This window comes from Oncorhynchus kisutch, linkage group LG19 (assembly GCF_002021735.2).
Source record: "Oncorhynchus kisutch isolate 150728-3 linkage group LG19, Okis_V2, whole genome shotgun sequence".
Classification (NCBI taxonomy): domain Eukaryota; kingdom Metazoa; phylum Chordata; class Actinopteri; order Salmoniformes; family Salmonidae; genus Oncorhynchus; species Oncorhynchus kisutch.
Genome location: NC_034192.2, coordinates 9,395,677 through 9,415,727, shown reverse-complemented (window position 1 = coordinate 9,415,727; position 20,051 = coordinate 9,395,677). Strand labels below are relative to the sequence as shown.

At 41.3% G+C, this 20,051-nt stretch overlaps 1 protein-coding gene and 1 pseudogene across 6 annotated transcripts; both read left to right on the top strand.

Annotated features, from left to right (window-relative positions):
• Positions 1-860: 860 nt before the first annotated feature.
• On the top strand, positions 861-7,379 carry LOC109910363 (suppressor of cytokine signaling 2). 6 transcript variants are annotated; one of them, XM_020509545.2, is made up of 4 exons: positions 927-1,115; positions 1,440-1,499; positions 2,608-2,876; positions 5,234-7,379. In XM_020509545.2, exons 3-4 carry the CDS (start codon positions 2,750-2,752, stop codon positions 5,710-5,712), a joined length of 606 nt encoding a protein of 201 aa, XP_020365134.1. In that variant the 5' UTR covers positions 927-1,115; positions 1,440-1,499; positions 2,608-2,749; the 3' UTR covers positions 5,713-7,379. The 6 variants fall into 6 exon arrangements, with proteins under 6 accessions (XP_020365133.1, XP_020365134.1, XP_020365136.1 ...); XM_020509547.2 differs by having other exon boundaries at positions 928-1,120; XM_020509548.2 differs by having other exon boundaries at positions 928-1,130.
• A 3,865-nt stretch (positions 7,380-11,244) lies between these two features.
• Positions 11,245-20,051, top strand: part of LOC109864579 (death domain-containing protein CRADD-like) — a 31,561-nt pseudogene continuing 22,754 nt past the window's right edge.

Sequence of the window (20,051 nt, the reverse complement as noted above, 5' to 3'; positions counted from 1 at the left end):
AATCGCCACTCCCCAACACTGTTAACCCTTGCGTTAAATTCTACGTAAATTCTATGTCGGGCAGAAATTTTTGTTTGAACCCATACTTTTGTACAAAGTACAGAGAATGGATAATCCCACCCATAACCTTTTTCAACTACTTATTATATAGGGACCGCCAGCATACCCCCAGGTGATAGTGACAGGCTACACTAGCCTACCTTTTCCGACACACATATAGTGATGCCCATCTGGGCCTTTATAACAGTCTATGTGAGTGATATTCTCCTTTCAGACCTATTCCATTGCATCTTCTCCCTAGGCCTATTGTATGTTTGACGATGAAGCCAGCAGGAGGCCTATTTGTCAAAGTCTATCAGGGATCCAGGCCTAATTGCTAAGTAAGGTCATACATTTATCAAATAGCATGCACTTGTTGTGTAAAGTGATTTGAGGCCCTGAACCTGCTCCTCTTTCCTGCTGCGTCCGCACCCCATCCATCTCTCCTCTGGGGCGGCAGTCCCAGCGGACAGCGCGCCCATTTTGACTCGGACCCTACATCTTTAATGACCATCATTAATCAATGTTATGCCTGCATAACAGCACGTGTGAGTCCCCAACAAAGACTCGGTATATTCAAAGGCAAACAAATAAGGTGGTTAATTAAAAAGTTAGTTAGACTAATTATTCGGGCACAATCCCATTTCAAATGGGATTGCATGTTTATTGTAGCCTATAACAACAGGCGGGTTAGGGTTTAGAACGGGACACTTCATGGTTTCCATGAAAATGCAGGTTTCTTCGAAAGGATTTTCTTGGAATTTTGTATCTCTCTCTCCCGCTCTCCCACTCGCTCTCTTTCTTCCATTCGCTCTCATACACGTGCGCGCGCGCACACGCACGCACGAAATTGTATTCATGAGGTGCAGCTGGCTTGGCAGTTGGCACTACCTTAAAAATGGTTGCGCTCTACACCACGTGACGCGATTCCTGGAAAGTTCTTGGAAATCGGTATTTTGTGTGTAGCTGTGGGTTTAATGGGGATTTGGTTATTAAAAACACATACCGAAGGAAAGGGATTCAACGCCGCGGAAAAGACTGTCATTGGGATCTGTACCAAAAGCAAGACAAGCGTGGTTTGGTGACTTTCTGTATGGTGTTTTAAATCTGAACATTACCAGCAGTGAGCGAGTCGTGCCGACTTGCCTCGGTCGCGAGACGTTGTCATTGCCTGTTTTGCACCACGGGTTGGAAAAATATTCTGAGTTTGTTTGCCATCGCCAAAATGACAACTGCTTGATTAGCCCGCCAGAACATACATAATACGGCATGGAAATCCCTAGCTATGTAATCTGTCAGTGTGATCGACATGGCTAAACTAGCTAGCTGTTCCATGGAAGTGTATAGCTAACGAGCGGTTTGGTGCTTTGTTTATTCATCTTAGTCCCCTTTTTCTTTAGGGAGAAGTGTATTTGAATTACCATCGGTAGTCGTTTGGTGCTGGATCCACGCGCAAATAGGTGAGATTTCATTCATGTAACTCTGTTCATAGTATATTTACTTTGAACTAGCTAGTCAGCATTAGATAGCTAAACTGTAAATTTAGAAATGTGTTGTGAACATACGCAATAGTCGATGGCACGTGCTTTATTGGCTGTAGAACAGTGGTTATTTAAAAACGTTGCACATTGCACACAAAATAATCAAATAAACATTGCTTACAATAGACAAGCTGCAAACACCGAACAAGGCTGATGGGGATTTCTGTTTCCAGTATCCCCTGCCCTGCATATAGTGAGTTTTAATTGCCATTGCCATATCCGAGAAGTAGTCGATTTCGCAGAAATCCGTAATCTGTTTATTTATTTGAATGCGGACAAACGTTTCTTAATCTATAATTTCCACGCAGCAATTGTAATACATCGAGCCTATTGCACATTGTTTTATTGAAGATTTATCAAGTCACTGAATTAGGCTTTTCAGTGTCCACTTTGTTTCGTGCTCCCTTACTTGCCATGTTTTTATTTTTTAAATACAAAAAAGCTTTTGCAAACGTAACTCCATTCATATACATCAACTACCTTTAGCGCCTAGTGAAGTATCTTCTGGCAGGGGAGTTAGAACCCCGACGCTCGTTCTGAACGTTAACGCGTCACTTGCTGTACGATTTGGAAACATCTTTCATATCAGCAAGAAATTCAATTACTACACGCCTTTTATGGGGTTAGGGTTCTCACACGGCTATATTTCCATGTTACAGGGGTACCAGTACCGAGTTGATGTGCAGGCTGTACGAGGTAATTGAGGTAGATTTGTAGATTACTGTAGGGGTAAAATTAGTAGTCAACAGGAGATGTATACATCTCATTAGCAGCAGTTTGTGATGCGTTAGTGCAAAGGTGGTTCAATGCAGATAGCTATTTGGCTTGGGGGTAGAAGCTCTTCAGGGTCCTGATGGTGCATTTGTTACCGGTTGCGGTACGGTAGCAGAGCGAACAGTCCATGACTCTGGTGGCTGGAGTCAAGCACCTAACGGATATGTTATAATGTAACGTTAGCTGTTATTTAGCACGAATGTCCGTGACTAAACTGAATTAATTTACGTGTGTTGTATTTATTAATTTACAGGACGATACATAAGATTCGAGAAGAAACTTGCAGAAGAAACTGGTTTTGCGACTGTGGGGCAACTGCCTGTCTTCTGGGGAATATTTTTGCATTTGTCGGATGACTTTTGGCCTACGGCTGGGCAATTTCGGGTGGTTCCCCAATGACCTGCCACTCACCCGAATCCACGGATACCATCGAAAACGAGAGAAGAACGGATATCGTGTCACGGGTTGTAGATTCCGACGAGACTCGCATCGCTCAGACCATGAAAGACCTTAAAAATACAGGTGAGCGCATGTCCTCATTTTATAGTTTTAGATTACATCCACACACATTTCGACATGATTACTAATGTTCCTATTTTCAGCGTTCTAGTACAGTTTTACTAGTACCGTTCCATACATACGAGCATGACGATGTCAATAATGAATTACAAATCAACGAGAGCCTAACTTTCAAAATATTTTTTGTAATAAAACTCAAGTCATGCATCTCTATGGCCCTGAGAACGAGTGATTGTAACGCAAACTAGTTTGAAAGTAACCTTATCTACATGCTCGTGCCCATATCTAGCACGATATGCATGCGGTCATGCTGTACGCACTGTCTGTACTCAATATGCATGGTTGAAAATGACTAAACAAGGCACACTTGGTATTTCATCGTACAATGAATGCATTTCACCCTTATTTATCCTGAACAGTAACTTGTTTAGTGCCTTGAAATTCGTAGTAATTCGTGCACGAGGTACTGTTAGACACTTCACTTTGTTTTCAATTCGCAGAATGTATATTACGTTTTGTTATAGGCTGTTGTGAGTTGACGACTTTCTTTTTTTACAATTAGACGCATTCAAATGAGAATTCTCAGAACATGTCTATGAATTAATACAATTTGCCTTAATTCATATGTTCGGCGTTTATGTACCTTTTTCTTAATTAAGTCACAAGCATTGTGTTCATTTACTTTCTAATGAACCGTATGTTTAACTTCAAATGCTGTTAATGCATTTATAGAATTCCCATTATGGGAATGCTGTGGAGCGGTTCATCATTTCTAAGAGATGCACAAAAAGCTGTTCCAATGCTGTCATCTTAAAATGGAGGTGTTCATTTATTAGATACATGTGGGCTATTCAAAGAAAAAAAGTATCTTTAATGTATTACCATTAAAGGGAAATAAAATATGTAACTTCATATTCATCTCCAGCAACATCAACATATGTGAAGATGGCAGATAAGTGTTTTCAATGACATCCCCAATTTTTTTGGAGACCTTGCTTACTAATTGGTTTGTCATTGGAAACACTTTTTTTTTTTAAACTGAAAACATAAGTGTACTTTTCACATGTTGGTGATGAATATGAAGTAGAATTTTTATTTTTCTGAGCGAAGCACATAGGACAACTTCCCCTTTGTATTGCCTTAGTCACAGTAATAAAGAAAGACATAGTTGCGCGTTAACTTTTTAATGTTGAAAAGCAATGTCCTCCCAGGCCCACCCATGACAAAGGGTGTGTACTTTGAAGAATCTGAAATATATTTTGATTTAACACTTTTTGGTTACTACATGATTCCATATGTGTTATTTCATAGTGTTGTCTTCACTATTATTCTACCATATAGTAAAAATAAAGACCCTTGACTGAGATGTGTCAACTTTTGACTGTCTATTCAGACCCCTTTGACTTTCAAGATGTTACATTACAGCCTTATTCTAAAATTGATGAAAATAACAATCTACACACTACCCCATAATGACAAAGCAACTTCTTTTTTTATATGTAAATGTGATCAGTATTCAGACCCTTGTTAAAGCACAGTGATTCCAGCCTCTCTTCTTCTTGGGTATGAGGCTACAAGCTTGGCACACCTGTATTTGTGAGTTCCTCCCATTCTTCTCTGCAGATCCTCTCAAGCTCTTGTCAGGTTGGATGGGGAGCAGCACAGCTATTTCCAAGTCTCTCCAGAGATGTTCTAACTGGGCCACTCCTGTGTCGTCTTGGCTGTGTGCTTAGGGTTGTTCTCCTGTTGGAAGATGACCCTTCGCCCCAGTCTGAGGTCCTGAGTGCTCTGGAACAGGTTTTCATCAAGGATCTCTATACTTTGCCTCGATCCGGACTAGTCTCCCAGTCCCTGCCACTCAAACATCCCCACAGCATTATGCTGCCGCCACCATGCTTCACCTTAAGATGGTGCCGGGGTTTCCTCCAGACTTGACGCTCGGCATTCAAGTACTGGAGAATTTCTAACCTTCACAAATCCAGTCAAACTTAAGTTTTTGTGTGGAGGGGGGGTTGGAGATGGCAGACAGTTGCTGCTGCAGTGTACGCTAACTGCAGAGATTCCCCTCATACATTTTACTGCAAAAGTCACTACATAAATTGTGAGAATTTAACATGTTAACCCAGTGGAATTTGTTTTAAAATTCCTGTGGACAGGATAGAGGGTTTTATTATTTCTTTTAGGTTAAAGGCTTAAATTCAGGTTTAGTTGTACAGTTTCTGACTGTGCACATATTCGTGTATGACCTTTTGATTTGGATTACCTTCTGTTATCATTAAAAGGGATCTTGTTTTGTTTGAGTAGCCCAGTGTTTTGTCCTGTCTCCTTGTGCTAATGCATGTGTGTTTCTCTCCTAACAGGCTGGTACTGGGGCAGCCTGACTGCCAACGAAGCCAAAGAGATTCTCCAGGATGCATCGGAGGGCACCTTCCTGTTGCGAGATAGCTCCCAGAGGGACTACCTGTTCACCATCTCTGCCATGACCTCTGCCGGCCCCACCAACTTGCGCATCGAGTACAAGGAGGGCAAGTTTAAACTGGATTCGGTGGTGCTGATCAGGCCCAAGCTCAAGCAGTTTGACAGTGTGGTGCACCTGGTGGAACACTACGTGCAGCTGTCCAGGACTACCAGTAAAAAGCCGTCGTCAGGGGCATCGCAGTCCCTGGCCCCCCACAACGGGACGGTTCAGCTGCTCCTGACCAAGCCTGTGTACACTGCCACGCCCTCTCTACAGCACCTGTGCCGTATTGCTATCAACACCGCCACCAGGCAGGTGCAGGAGCTGCCTTTACCCAACAGGCTAAAAATCTACCTGACGGACTACAGTTACAATGTATAGTAGGACTACGAATCCCAGATGTGGTGTGGGGTAGAGAGCACTGCACCTGCCATGTAGTGGCTATCACCCAGTCTGAAGTCTCCCTTTAGCCCCAAACACTAGACACGGCTTGACGGCCCCTGTACTTCTGGAAGGATTGATGTTGAGCAATATGGTTAGAGCCAAGTCAGTCATCTAATCCTCAGGAAGCTAGGTGGAATATCTCCCATATTACTACACCCTTCCAGTTCCTTTAGTGCTACAGTTGTTCATCAAAAAGGGCTTAGGAGTTGGAGCTAAGGGTTGATTTCAGACCCAGGTCATGTTGATAATCTCTGAAACTGGTGCAAATTTTTGTTCAAGTGGTGGTATACCCTGCCTGCAGACCAGCTCAGGTAACAGGGTTTCAGACCCTTCTGAACGAGACCCAGGAGGGGTGACAGTTAGCGCACTTTTTTTCTTGTTTCAAAGCTTTGTTACTTTTCATAATCTGCCTCATGTCTGAGACATGAGCATCTGACACGGTATCCACTTTCATTCTGAATTATGTTTGTTCATATTTTTTTAAACATTTTTTTTGTACTGTAATTATAAGAAGCTGGGGTGTCGAACTACATGTTGGAACTAGTCATTTAACTAAAATTCAGTAGCTTTGAGGTAGTTTCAAATAAATCTTGGTAGTATTTTCAGTATTACTTTTTTGCGTGTAGCAAACTACTGGAACTACACACAACCCGTTTATTTATTTTTTTGTGTAAAATTGGCCAGAACTACTTTTTTGGCATAAGACCTACTTAATTGTCACTTGAAAGCGTTTTGGTGTTTAATAGGGCTGAATATTTGAGTCCAGGTTGATTTTTCACATAGCAGTTTGGATGTAGTGAACACATTTTTCACAATCACTTTAGTTAAGTAAGCTATAAATGTAGCTTCTTCCAGTGCGACGTAATTGCTAACTTGGTAAACTATTTTCAGTGTAACTTCCCCCAACACTGATCTTTTTTTAATGTTCACTCAGTTCAGATTTTAGTTTTGATAAAGCACAAGCAATTTACAGGCTTCAAATCTGATGTTGGTATCTCTCTCACTGTCTCCTCCTGCTAAGAGGTAAAAAATAATGGATTTCAGGAAGTTCTCAATCCTGGATGTTGCTCCCACTACGCATCACTTCTGTGAAACATCTACTTCATCACTGCATTTTCTTTCAATAGAAAATGCCCTTGAGCAAGTCGATGCTCACACCTCAGAACTAGACCTTGATTAGACACAGGCTGTATCTAATGTCTAGCTATTATGGCTGTGTTATAAGAAGGAATTACCTTTCCAAGCGCATATTGGATGTTCGCCCAGGGGTTTTCATTGGATCAACGTGAATCTTATTTTGATCAACATATTGCAAGTATTTATTGATTGTTCTGTGTTTCCTATAAAAGTGACAAATAAAGCATGTTTTATCAGCCTCAATTCTGTGATTTGGGAGGCAATAATGCAGGGGTGTCATGGCGCTCCTGTGTATTGTTTGAGTCATTCTCAATTGACAGACGGTTCAGTGTGAACAATTCTCGCAGAATATTCCAGAAATCACTCTTGATACATGATCATGACATTTACTGTTTTCGTATGGTGCTTAAATACAAGTGTTTTACTTTCTCTGTGAGGAAACCAGAAAAATAAAACTTAGGAGTGAGTCTTCTCTCTGTGTGAAGGTTATTTTCAGTTTAAATTTAGCTGTAGGCTCTGGGGCAAGAGGTTGGGTCAACGTTGAGGGGGCACAGGGATGGGGCCCCAGTCTATTGTTTTTGTTTGAAATTAAACCCAATAGAACCAGCCCATCGGCCACTAAAACAATCGATTCCTGCTACTGAGACCTGGCTTGGCTCGCAACAGCGCTGGCACACACAGCGCTGGTCTCTGTGGGTTAGTTGGTTGCATTCCTGCGGCTTCTACAGCAGGATGCGCCGTTTAGACTTGGCTGAGGCAGATAAATGGAGCGGCTAGAATTTGATGCAAGACAGACTCATCAATCATGTCTATTCTGCAGAATATAGTTCTGTAAATTAATGTTCTGGAATGTTGAGTTGTCATGAAATAATATTCCTCTTAGCAGCAGATACAAAATGCTGTTCAAAGGTGCCGATTGGAGTAGACTGAATTGAAGCAATTTCCAATTAAATAATTTATGCTTCAGTAGGCTATATGTTCAATTTCCACCTGCAGCTTTATGTAGTGCATGTTGGATCCATCCTTGCTCACAGTACAGTGGCTTACCCTCTGAGAGAACACACTGTGTGTGTAGCACAGTGGCTGCAGCCTGCTTAGCTCTGGGCTGTCCTAGCTAGCGCTGGTTTGATGAGATCAGGCTGGGTAATTAGATCGTATTCTGCATGTGGAGCAGAATGAGAATTTAAGCCCCGCACCCATGTTTACACTTTCTATAGGGACTGTTTGTTCTGTAGTGGTCGCATGATGGAAAGGCCGGTAGTGTAGTGATGTTTGCTGCTGTACCTGCAGGTTGTCACCTTCCCCAGTCCCAAACCACATTAACCCCAGTAAGCGAGGAGAAAGGTTTAAATTTAGCAGGTTGGGAAGCCTACCTGTTTGGTAACACTACCTGAACACTCAATATGGACTGATTTTGTGTCCAGACAGTAGCAGAAAGCATTTTTCTGAGAAATCTACTGGGTCTGAGGACAATTCTTGATAAGGGGCAAGAAGTGCTATTGGAGAGGCAGCTTTGGAATATGTTCCTATGTTGCATTCATAACTGATAGCTAACAAATTACATCTTGCTAATGTGTGTGCCTTGTCTCTTTGTGTTATATACTTCAAGTCACCTGCAAAGCACATCTGTCAACTACTTTTATAATACATCGCTAAGAGGCATAACACTTGCTTCATTACATGACAGAGGAACAGGTTATATATTTTTGTTTTATAGAAATGGTCAATTTCACTCCACATTGCTTCCTGCCTTCATAATCCGAGACAGCTGCAGACTTCAACAAAGTCTTGTTGTAGTGGCTGAAACAGAAGAGCTACTGTATCAACCAGGACTCAAAGGTAAGACCGTTGATAACCGGTTGAATGGGAAGAAGACATGGAAGGTTGTCAATTGTCATATCGACCATGGGTTAGGGTCAGGATTTCCCCTGCTCAGCTGTAGGGAAGCTATCCGACACTCCCTGAATGGAGAGTAAGTAGACCTACTAGAGTTGATGTCTGTCGTTGGCTGCAAAGCTCTCACCGGGTCACTAGGGCCTTTTTTTTTATCTCACTGTAAACCTGTCAGTCGCTTTCTGTTATCAATCACCAGTCCAACCTGTTCTGGTATCCGTTATTATTACTGGGATATGTAAAAGGCAAGTACAGCATCCTTGTTCTTTTCATTCTTATCCAAGTCTACCATGCAAATATGAAGCCTGGTAACAGCCTCAACAGATCAGTTGGGACATGAGTTTCAGAGCTGATCTTATATCTGGACATGGTTCAGTAATGCAGAACTGGGTGCAGCTAGACACATTTGAAAGTTTTACATGAATTGTGCAGGATTGTTATTATTGTGCTCTGTTATTGTAGTATTATAAACACCTTTAAAGAGATGCAGAAATGTTCCTTCGTCTCTGTTTGCATTCTCATGTAATTATGTTGGCTTGGCTCTGCAGCCATATAGGTTTTAGACTGGACATTGTTCTGAGAGTTAAAATGCTTTGCACTGGCACTTCACATTGCCACACGGATGGGACATGAGGTTCAGATGTAACTGAAAATGGCAGGTCAGATTAACATGACAATGATGACATAGAGGCCTGCCTGTCAACATGGGTTTAACTCATTAACTGATGTCACATGGGATCCCATCAGGGATTTATACTCAAGGCTTCGGCTCCCTCACAACTTACAGTGTTTTTAGTTTAATAAGAATGAAAACTGTTTTGTTTTATTGTTGACACAGAAATCAGTCTAAAGCTGGTTATTTACGCAAGCAGCCCAGTTCTGATCATTTGCTCATAATTGGGCAAAATACTCGAATTGGGCTGCCTGTTTAAAGGCAACCATAAAAGCAAAAAGTAATTGTAGAGTTTTTTAGTAGAATCGATTTCCTATCAAATAGATCCAGTAGCAATTTTGTTTTTCAGAAGTAGAAGAAAAACATTGACATTTAGTAAATGCATTGTTTGCAAGACAAACGAGACATGTTAATTATGCCACAGACAGAATATTTTTGGGAAGAGCCATCAGAGAGGAAAGACCGCTTGGCTCATGTTTAGTCGGACATTACATAGCTGTGCCCCTGATGAGGAAGTAAACGGGCCGGCAATTGGCATTGGAGAACATTCCTCCGTGGCTCTTTCTGAAACCAAGTTTAGATGTGGATATGATTGAGGGCAGGAGAGAATGGGGTGGGGATGTTATTTGGTGTGTGGAGAGATATATAGATAATCGGTATTATTTGTTTTTAAGGATAGATACAGATGGTTCGAAGGATCCAGGCAGTGGTAGGGTGGGGGCTGGGGTGTATATTCCAGGTTTCAATGTTGGAGTATGTAAGTGGTTAACTGACAAGTCTATGCGGTCGAGTTGATGGCCATGATTCCAGGTTTGAGATGGGTGGAGGAGATGAAACCACTCAGAGAGGTGATCTGCTCTGATTCGGCTGCAGTGTTGAGTGGTGTGAAGAAGGGCAGGTCAGATAGGGGAGACTTGTTTGTGGAGATGATGGTGCTGTTAATGGGATTGCAGAGGATGGGAGTGGTGGTAAGCTTTTGCTGGGTTCCCGCCAATGTGTGTGTGGAGGGTAAATGAGAAGGCCGATGTGGTGGCTAAGAGTGCTGTGAGGAGAGCGGGGGTAGATATTCAGGTCCCGCTGGGCTGCAGGGAAGTCAAGTCCTTGATTCGGGCAAAAGGGCTTGATTTTTGGCAAATGGAGCGGGATGCTAGTGGGTAATGAGGGGCAATTTTATCTTGTGCATGGGTCAGTAAAGGAAGAGGTGGAGAGAGAGGATTTAGGTGAGAGGATGATGTGTGGAGTAGATAGGGAGAGATTATGTGACATGGTTAGAGAGGCTGGACGGGGTTGGGGTATGAGTGGTGTAGTGGGGGGAGGAAAGTGGTGTCTAGGGTTCTATGTTACTTTCTTAAAGGAACAGGCCTAATGAAGCTAATTTTATGTAGTTAGCCCGTGACTGTCCTCACACTCCAGAACAATAACTGGTGCTGTATGCGCCGTAAAAGTTGGGTGTGATCCGCCAACCCAATCCCAAAGAAGAGGAACTAAGCAGATGAGCGTGCCAAAAGTTATTGTAAAACAAGAGGAATGACAGTTGACATGAAATTAATCATGGAATAGGGTTCGTTTTTGTTCACGTTAAGACAAAAAAAACAAGAAATCTTTGTGTATATGCTGCAGTTAACGTTAGCAGCAAACCAACTTCACATGAAGGCGATCTAGCTAACGTAGCTAGCTAATTTTAGACAATAAATATTGGCTATGGTGGGTTCATTTGACGAAATATACGTTTGTAGACATTATGTACTAGTTATTTCATGACAACTATGGACCTGAGGCACAAAGAAATACTCAAGAAACACCGGCTGGACCTGTCCAACCAAATTTTAATTGATGACACCGTAGTTCAATTCCTGTACCAGGAGAACATTTTAAAGAGCCAGGTGGACGAGATTCAGTCCCAAAAAAGCAACAAAAAGAAGACGTTGAGACTGCTGGATATCCTTCCCACCTGAGGTCCGCGGGCGTTGGGTACATTTCTAAATTCCCTGGAGGAAGAGTTTACTTGGGTGAGAGACAAGTTACTCCAGGATTTGGAGCAACCCAATGTACCTGGGCAAAGTCCAACAGGTGAGTCTGTTGCCAAGTGTTTGACGTCAAACTAACGTTAGGCTAGATTTTCAATGGCCATTCATTAGTACAGACAAAAGACCATAGAAATAGAATAGGTAGCTAGAACCAACCAACATAGCTCAAACCAGTGCTGGGCTTGATGGTGCTGGTACTTATTTTTGAGTACAGGTACTGTTTATGTTTAGGTGAACTCTGCAATACTTTTATGCTAATATTCTATAAGACGTGCAGGAACTCGAGCAGTAGAACATTTGATGTGCCATAACTCCTGCCCAAGTCAAGCACTGGTTGTAACCATGGAAATATAATTACTATAAAGATTTTAACAATATTAATAATGTATCATCTTTTGTAAAGCACTTTTTACTATACACTTTTAGATTATTCTTGTATAAAATAAATCAACTTGATAATATAAAGAACAGAAATGTTAAAATAAAATATAACCATATCATGAAAGCAACAATTGGATAGAAGGGTAAGCCAGCCCATAGAGATTAGTCTTAAAGGCCTGCTTTAAATTCCCCAACATGTTGACCAGTCCTGAGATTGTCAGGGAGTTTCAAAGGCATAGTGCGTGGGTGGAAAGGCCCTTAATTCCCATAATTCTATGGTTCTAACATTTGTTTGCAGTTTTATGCCTATTACCCTGCAATATCTGAACAATAAGTGCAATATAACTGCAATATGTCTGCATAGTACACAAAAAAAGTGGCTTTCCTTTGCACAAACATTCCATAATACCATTCTGGTTTGGCGTCAACATGGCATCCATCCCAAATTCTAACTCTTAAAAGCATAGAAATCCATTGTATTCTAAGAAACTAATCACATCTTATCCGTCAAATGCTTTGTAAACAGGTGTAGACTAACTAGGGCTGTGACGATAACTGAATAAAATAACTGTCAAAACCTTTTAAATTGGCCTACATTCATTTTAGGATGAACAAAAAAATGTTTTACTTTATTTTCATGTAGATACATTTGACCTAATAGCAGGAATTTTCACTAATGATTATAATCAATTGTTTAGCTAAATTAGTCTATTAAAAGTTCTACATCTCCTCCTCTTTCCAACGGTCCTTTGATGTTCCAGCAGCTAATCGGCTAGATGCGCAGGGGGGTGTAGAGAGCTATAGGCTGTGGCGCTTCAGTACAAAAATATTTATTTTATCCAATGCACATTTTCATTGCTTGCTAGTAAATAAATAAATTGGTATTCTTTTTTTTTTTTAAAGGTTGGATTTGTTTGCAGTCAAGGTTGTTCTGGCTCTGAGGCCTATAATGCGCTAATGTTGTGTCAAATGGACAATGTGCAAATTCTCTCCAACCTGGCATGGTATAATTTGATACAGAATCTTTTCTTAATTTATAGTCTAATCAAAGCTGATCAGGCCCGGTCCTGGATGAATCTCCACAAAGTAGAATAGTAGCCTAGGCTATACAGTGTCGGCCCACAATGCACTTTTATGGATGCCCATGTTGTTAACTTCTTAGGGATCAAATCCCTTTAGCGGGATCGATTTGACAACATCCGGTGAAATGGCAGAGCGCCTAATTCAAATTAAATTACTATAAATATTTTATTCATGAAATCAGAAGTGCAATACATAAAAATAAAGCTTAACTTCTTGTTAATCCAGTTAAACCATATCAGATTTAAAAAATCTCAGTGCTAGAGACGTCACTACAGAGACCCTGGTTCGAATCCAGGTTTTATCACAATCGGCCGTGATTGGGTGTCCCATAGGCGGCAAACACGTGTCCCAGTGTCGTCCGGATTTGGCTGGTGTAGTCTGTCATTGTAAATAAGAATCTATTAATTGAGTTTGAGTTTATTTTATTTTTACAGGGACTATGCACATTAATCAGCGTTTCAGTAAAAGTGCCGGTTTTAGCCAGCCGGCAAATTTTCAACCGGAGTCCCTGGGCAGGTTATTAAAAACAATTACAATATAGACAATCATTGAGCAGTGAGCACACGCAATTGACTTGCCTAGTTAAATAAAAGTTACATTTAAAAATGTAAATAACAATGAAACGCTCCTGTCATGATTTGAATCTTGTAAAAAGCAGATTTTCAGTAGCTTAGGCTATATTATTTCTCTCATTACGGCGTCCTCTTTGTAGAACACATGTCAATGCTACGGCCTTCGAATGACCACAGCATCAGGGTTTGTGACATTATGCTAATAGTTCTGCAAAAGTGGGATAGAATCCATCAGACTTGGTTTGAATGAAATAGGACTGTATTTAAAAAATATTAAAAATGTAATGCAGAAAAGTTGACAAGGTAGGCATATTTTTGTCGTGTCAATATGAAAATGCGACATCCTCTCCAACCTGACATTTCTTAATTTGATGATTAATATTTATAAGTAATAACATGAATGATAATAACGAAGTGCAATGGCTTGTTTCAAATAGGTTTTATTGAGACACGTATCCATGTAAACAAGTGTGCAAACAGAATTGTGATCTCCCTTTTTTGAAACCCCCCTCTCTCATGAACTGTTATCAGAGAAAATGACCTTACCCCAGTCCTCAGCAGTCCAATCCCTGTACCTGTTGCAGAATATCAGTCTGTCCCTGATGTTTTTCCGGGAGAGAAGTGGCTTCTTTGTCCAGGATCTAGTTGCGGAGGAAGGTGTCCAGTTCCAGGGTCCTTAGCTTCGTGATGAGCTTTGAGGACACTAAGGTGTTGAACGCTGAGCTGTAGTCAATGAACAGCATTTTCACAGGTGTTCCTCTTGTCCAGGTGGTAAAGGGCAGTGTGGAGTGCAATAGAGATTGCATCATCTGTGGATCTGTTGGGGTGGTATGCAAATTGGAGTGGGTACAGTGTATCTGGGATGATGATGTTGTGTGCCATGACCACTCTTTCAAAGCATTGTATGGCTCTAGATGTGAGTGATATGGTGCGATTAGCATTTACACACAGGAACTATGGTGGTCTGATTGAAATGTAGGTTATTACAGACTGGGTCAGCGATAGGTTGAAAAATGTAAGTGAGGACATTTGCCAGCTGGTCAGTGAATGCTATGAGAATGCGTCCTAGTAATTCTTCTGGCCCTGCCGCCTTGCGAATGTTAACCCATTTAAATGTCTTACTCACGTCGACTACGGAGAGCTTGATCTCAGTCATCCGGAACGGCTGGTGCTCTCATGCATGGTTCAGTGTTGCTTGCCTCGATGCAAGCATAGAAGGCATTTAGCTTGTCTGGTTGGCTTTTGTCCCTGGGCAGCTCGCGGGTGGGTTTCCTTTTGTAATCTGTGATAGTTTGCAAGGCCTGCCACATCCGACAAGCATCAGAGCCCGTGTAGTAGAATTCAATCTTAGTCCTGTGTTGACGCTTTGCCTGTTTGATGGTTCATCGGAGGGCGTAACAGAATTTCTTATAAGCGTCCAGATTTGTTTCCTCCTTGAAAGCGGCAGCTCTAGCCTTTAGCTCTGTGCGGATGTTGCCTGTAATTCATGGCTTCTGGTTCGATATGGACATACGGTCATGTGGGGGGGGGGGGTGTTGTCGATGCACTTATTAATGAAGCTAGTGACTGATGTGGTAAACTCCTCAATGCCACCGTCCAGAGTTTTTTTTCCTCTCGCCTCAGGTTGCAAAGGTGACTGGCTGGTAGAAATGAGGTAAAATGGATTTCAGTTTTCCTGCATTCAAAACACTGGAGACTAGGAGCGCCGCCTCTGGATGAGCATTTTCTTGTTTGCTTATGACCCTATACAGCTCGTTGACTGCAGTCTTAGTGCCAGCATCGGTTTGTGGTGATAAAATGACAGCTAGGAAAAATAGATAAACTCTCTTAGTAAATAGTATGTTCTACAGCTTATCATGACGTATTCTAACTCGGGCGAACAGAACCTTGAGACTTCTACTAATTGAAATTCTGCGTGACACCACATTTCTTCTATTATAAACGCCATAGGCAGCACAGGCACAATGGCAGCACATTAAATGATGGTTATAGAGTGGACTACTCTGTTCTAAAGCCATCCTAGATTGTCCACATGTCAACAGCATCACAACCCTAAATGGTTGGCTCCAGAAATACGGCACAAACATAGTCTTTGGCACTTGATCAAGACGTGTAAACATCTCATTCTGGTGGATGTTTACTCTAGCTCTGTTTTGTTAAATCGATCCTCGTGTTTTTCTCTCGCATGCAACTTTTTGTGAATAAAAGGTCAGTAAACTCACTATAAAACCATCCTGGAGGTCACTGGCATCCGTGTCCTTATCTGAAGGCCATTAATACGACCAAAACACCATGGTTTTATTCAGTAAAATGTTTTTTAAAATGTAAGCGTAGTTGATATTACCAACTATTCATGAATTTATTTTAAAAAATCTCAAATTCTATTTAATGGAATTAAACTACGTGGTTTCTAGTAGCAGCTAGCTACTACCAAAAATGACGTTGGTATGACGTTAGTCGACTGTGTTGTAATGCCTGCAGACTAGTGACCCAATCAGTAATGAGGATCAGAGGACTGAGGGCCACTACTACTTTTGTATAGGGCTGGGTGACATATCGAATTAATTCAAATTCATGTTTTAGCGCAATGTTCCAATTGTGTCACAAGAATCTAGGTGTGTTTTTATGAGTTTTCTGTGTCTTTTTGGTCTAGTCTCCTTTGCTCCCGCTGTGCTGTGTGCACTGTGTACCTTCCCACTCTCACAGACACCAAGCCCATGCCACTCGCAACAAATGCGAAAGATAACTAATTCCTCTCCCACGACATGCAGTTTATTTGCATTTGAGGTTTGGTCCAACAGAATCGGTCATATTGACACCGAAACGCTCAGACATTATTTGACTGTAATAGATGACCTTTCTAACAATGCCCTTTTTATGTCTCAACTACCAAAATGTAGAACAGAGCAGACCCTACTAAAACGAGAATATCAATGAGCATGTTTTGGGAAATGTATGCTCAGTTTCTGCCGCGTGTGGTATTATGGTACCATGTAATATAGTACCATGGGGCGGCAGGGTAGCCTAGTGGTTAGAGCGTTGGACTAGTAACCGGAAGGTTGCAAGTTCAAACCCCCGAGCTGACAAGGTACAAATCTGTTGTTCTGCTCCTGAACAGGCAGTTAACCCACTCTTCCTAGGCTGTCATTGAAAATAAGAATTTGTTCTTAACTGAATAGATTTTTAATACAATTAAAATGTACCACTAGGAGGTTTTTAGCCACATACGTTTGTGCTAACTGTCTGGTGTATGTGTTTTTATAAATGTGCAATGAGCAAAATACACATATAAGGAATTGGCAACTCATTCTCATTCTGAGAAATAAGTTCTTATCCAGGTAAGACACTTGATTTCAACATCTAAACAAAGTGAACAGGCGCTGTTGTTCAAACAGTTGGAGACGGACCAGAGAGTGTGTTCATAACAGTTCGAACTGTTCTACCTTGTTAGCAAGCAAACATATCCAAGTTGCCTAGACTTGAAATAAGAAGCACATGGGCTTGTGCTTGAGAGATTGTTAATTTTCTATAATGCCAGCTACTATAAATGTATTAGTGGATGTACATGGTTCTGGTTAAATTTGTTACAAAAATTGCATTTTCATGAAAAATAAACAGGTTAAACTCTTTTGTTAAAATATTACAATTATTAGTGGGTCTTATGGTTGTGGAAGGCTTATAGTTAGCCTAGGTGCACTGAATTCATTTGATTATTCCTGACAGTTTGAGATAGTGTTTTTTATCTTTAATTGTGCATTAAAGCTTATTTAATCAAATAAAATAAAAAATGAAGAGTTTTTTGGGCCATATCGCCCAGCTATACTTTTGTATGAATAGTTTGGAAAAACAATATTTGTAGCTTTTTCTTTGGCACATACTAACCATATACAGTATGAAGCCTTCCTTTTTATTTTGAATGTACAGTATCCGTGCAGAAAAGGGAAGATGGCGAGGAAAAAGTCTGTTGTTTTTGGGACTGTCTAGGGCGTGAGTGTGTCGAGTTTCTCGCAGGCCTGGTTTCCCTGAAAGCTGTTTTCATTCTCAGCGCTAGCACCGAGGTCAGGCACACACTGCATCCTCCTTTCTAGGAAAAATATTTAATCAAAGCCATTTGTCTGTTCTCTATTTCTCCCTCTCACCCTCCTGTCCTGACCCCCTCCCAGCTGTTCAGATTGTAATAAATAGATGTGGGGGGGTGGACAGGGAGGGGGAGAAAAGAGAAAAGAAGCTGCTCTCACATTTCCTAGAAGCAGCAACACAGAGAACTGAGTGCAAGTAGAGTGTTTCAGGTGGAGGAGAGGACGAGAGCCTTCACTTTCTATAAGCTTTTATTCTACTTGATTGAACACAGTGGGGAGAGTCTGGCGTTCTGAAAAGGATCATTTAGCCTGAAAATGATTTCATGCATTTTATACAGGCGCCTCTCACTGAATCATTTGGCGTAATTCACATAAATGTATGGATGTGCTCTGCGGTTATCCCCAGCTTCCCCCGCTCCTGTTATGATGGCACAGAGGACATTGGTGGGTTGCCTTGGAAACCATGATGGTATTGTGTTTTTCAATAACCCTTACCTCGTCCCTGCTTCACTCGCTGCCCAGTACACACACACACAGACACACACACACACACACACACACACAGACACACGGTTGTATTAAATACGTTTTATTGCCATCAGTGCATTTGTTTGGAACACATGCTGTCACTTCTTGTGCCCTCCTGCTCCTCTGCTGATGCAGTGACAAAGAAGACATGCATCCCTCTATCAGCTCTCAGGTTACCATGGTCTCTGGTCTCCACCAGTAAGGGATTCCTGTAAGCACCTGATTGGATAGATGCTGGTACTATATGTCCTCTCATCATAACTTAACATGTCGTTAGAGCAGAGGTGGGCAATTCCAGTCGTCGAGGGCCTGATTGGTGTCACAGTTCTGCCCCAGGTAACATACCTGACTCCAATCACCTAATCATGATCTTCAGTTTAGAATGCATTTTGATGAATCAGCTGTGTTTGCTAGGGATGGAGAAAGTGTGACACCAATCAGGGCCTCGAGGACTGAAGTTGCCCACCCTTGCGTTAGAGCTTTACCTCTTCCTGCACTGCCTGCTAAGAGTCATGCTGTGTAGGTTCTCTCTTCCACAGAACAGCGTGTGACAGGAGAATTAGACTAGCTGTCTACCAGGGTTTCCATGAGGAACATTTGGTGCCGAACAACCTGACCGACAAGATTTTTAATTTACCGGACATTTGAGAAATTTACCACACGTCCCATAAATTTACCGGACAACCATATGTATTGGGGGCGTAATGCATTAGGGCGTTCAGACAAGGTGCTCAAAATACTTTTTGGTTTGTTTATTGTAAATCATAACAGAATAGAAATGAGCCTGTAAATAGAAATGTCTGCTAAAAATCATCTCTGCTAAAAATCAAATGAATATCATTTAAAAATAGAAAATAACATTTAGAAGAACAAGTCACCTACACAGTAATAAAACACAACTTCAAAGTATAATATCACTTGTGAAAGACCTGTCTTAACATTTTGAATGAATAAATACCAAAACACAGCTGTTTTCAAATACAATCTAGGCCTCTCATAGCCTAGGCATGAACATTTTAATTAGGCCTAATCAACAAAGTGACAATTATAAAACCGGCAATCATTGAGAGCTTACTTTACAATGCACTTGTGAAATGAGGCCCGCGCCATGCATTTATGAAAGCACATGCTTCCAAAGCTCAAATTATCTCTCTTTTTACGGTGCTTCTGGATGATGTTAAATGTTTATTGTCATTTGAAATATTGTGTGGTCGTGACATGCTCTTTCCATGACGTAGACTGACCAGGTGAATCCAGGTGAAAGCTATGATCCCTTATTGATGTCACTTGTTAAACCGACTTCAATCAGTGTTGAAGAAGAGACAGGTTAAAGAAGTTGTTGTTTTTTAAGCCTTGGGACAATTGAGACATGGATTGTGTGTGTGCCATTCAGAGGGTGAATGGGCAAGACAAAATATTGATGTGCTTTTGAATGAGGTATGGTACGCTGCTAGGTTTTTCCCCGCTCAACGGTTTCCAAGTGTATCAAGAATGGTCCACCAGCCAACTTGACAACTGTGGGAAGCATTGGAGGCAACATGGGCCATTCCTGTGGAACACCTTGGTCCTAATGTTTGGTGCACATGGCTTATTGATAGCAGCTGTTTCCTAATATAGGTAGTTGGCTGCCTAGTGATTGCAACTCTCTGATGTGAATAGTTGGCAACGATGTTCTGTTACCAAGTGCTACTGAATAAGCTCAATTGGAGTGCACCAATTGCGTCATTATTCTAGTCTATCAATCCGTTTCAAATCTTTACACTATACAGTTGAAGTCGGAAGTTTACATACACCTTAGCCAAATACATTTAAACTCAGTTTTTCACAATTCCTGACATTTAATCCTAGTAAAAATTCCCTGTCCGTTAGGATCACCACTTTATTTTAACAATGTGAAATGTCA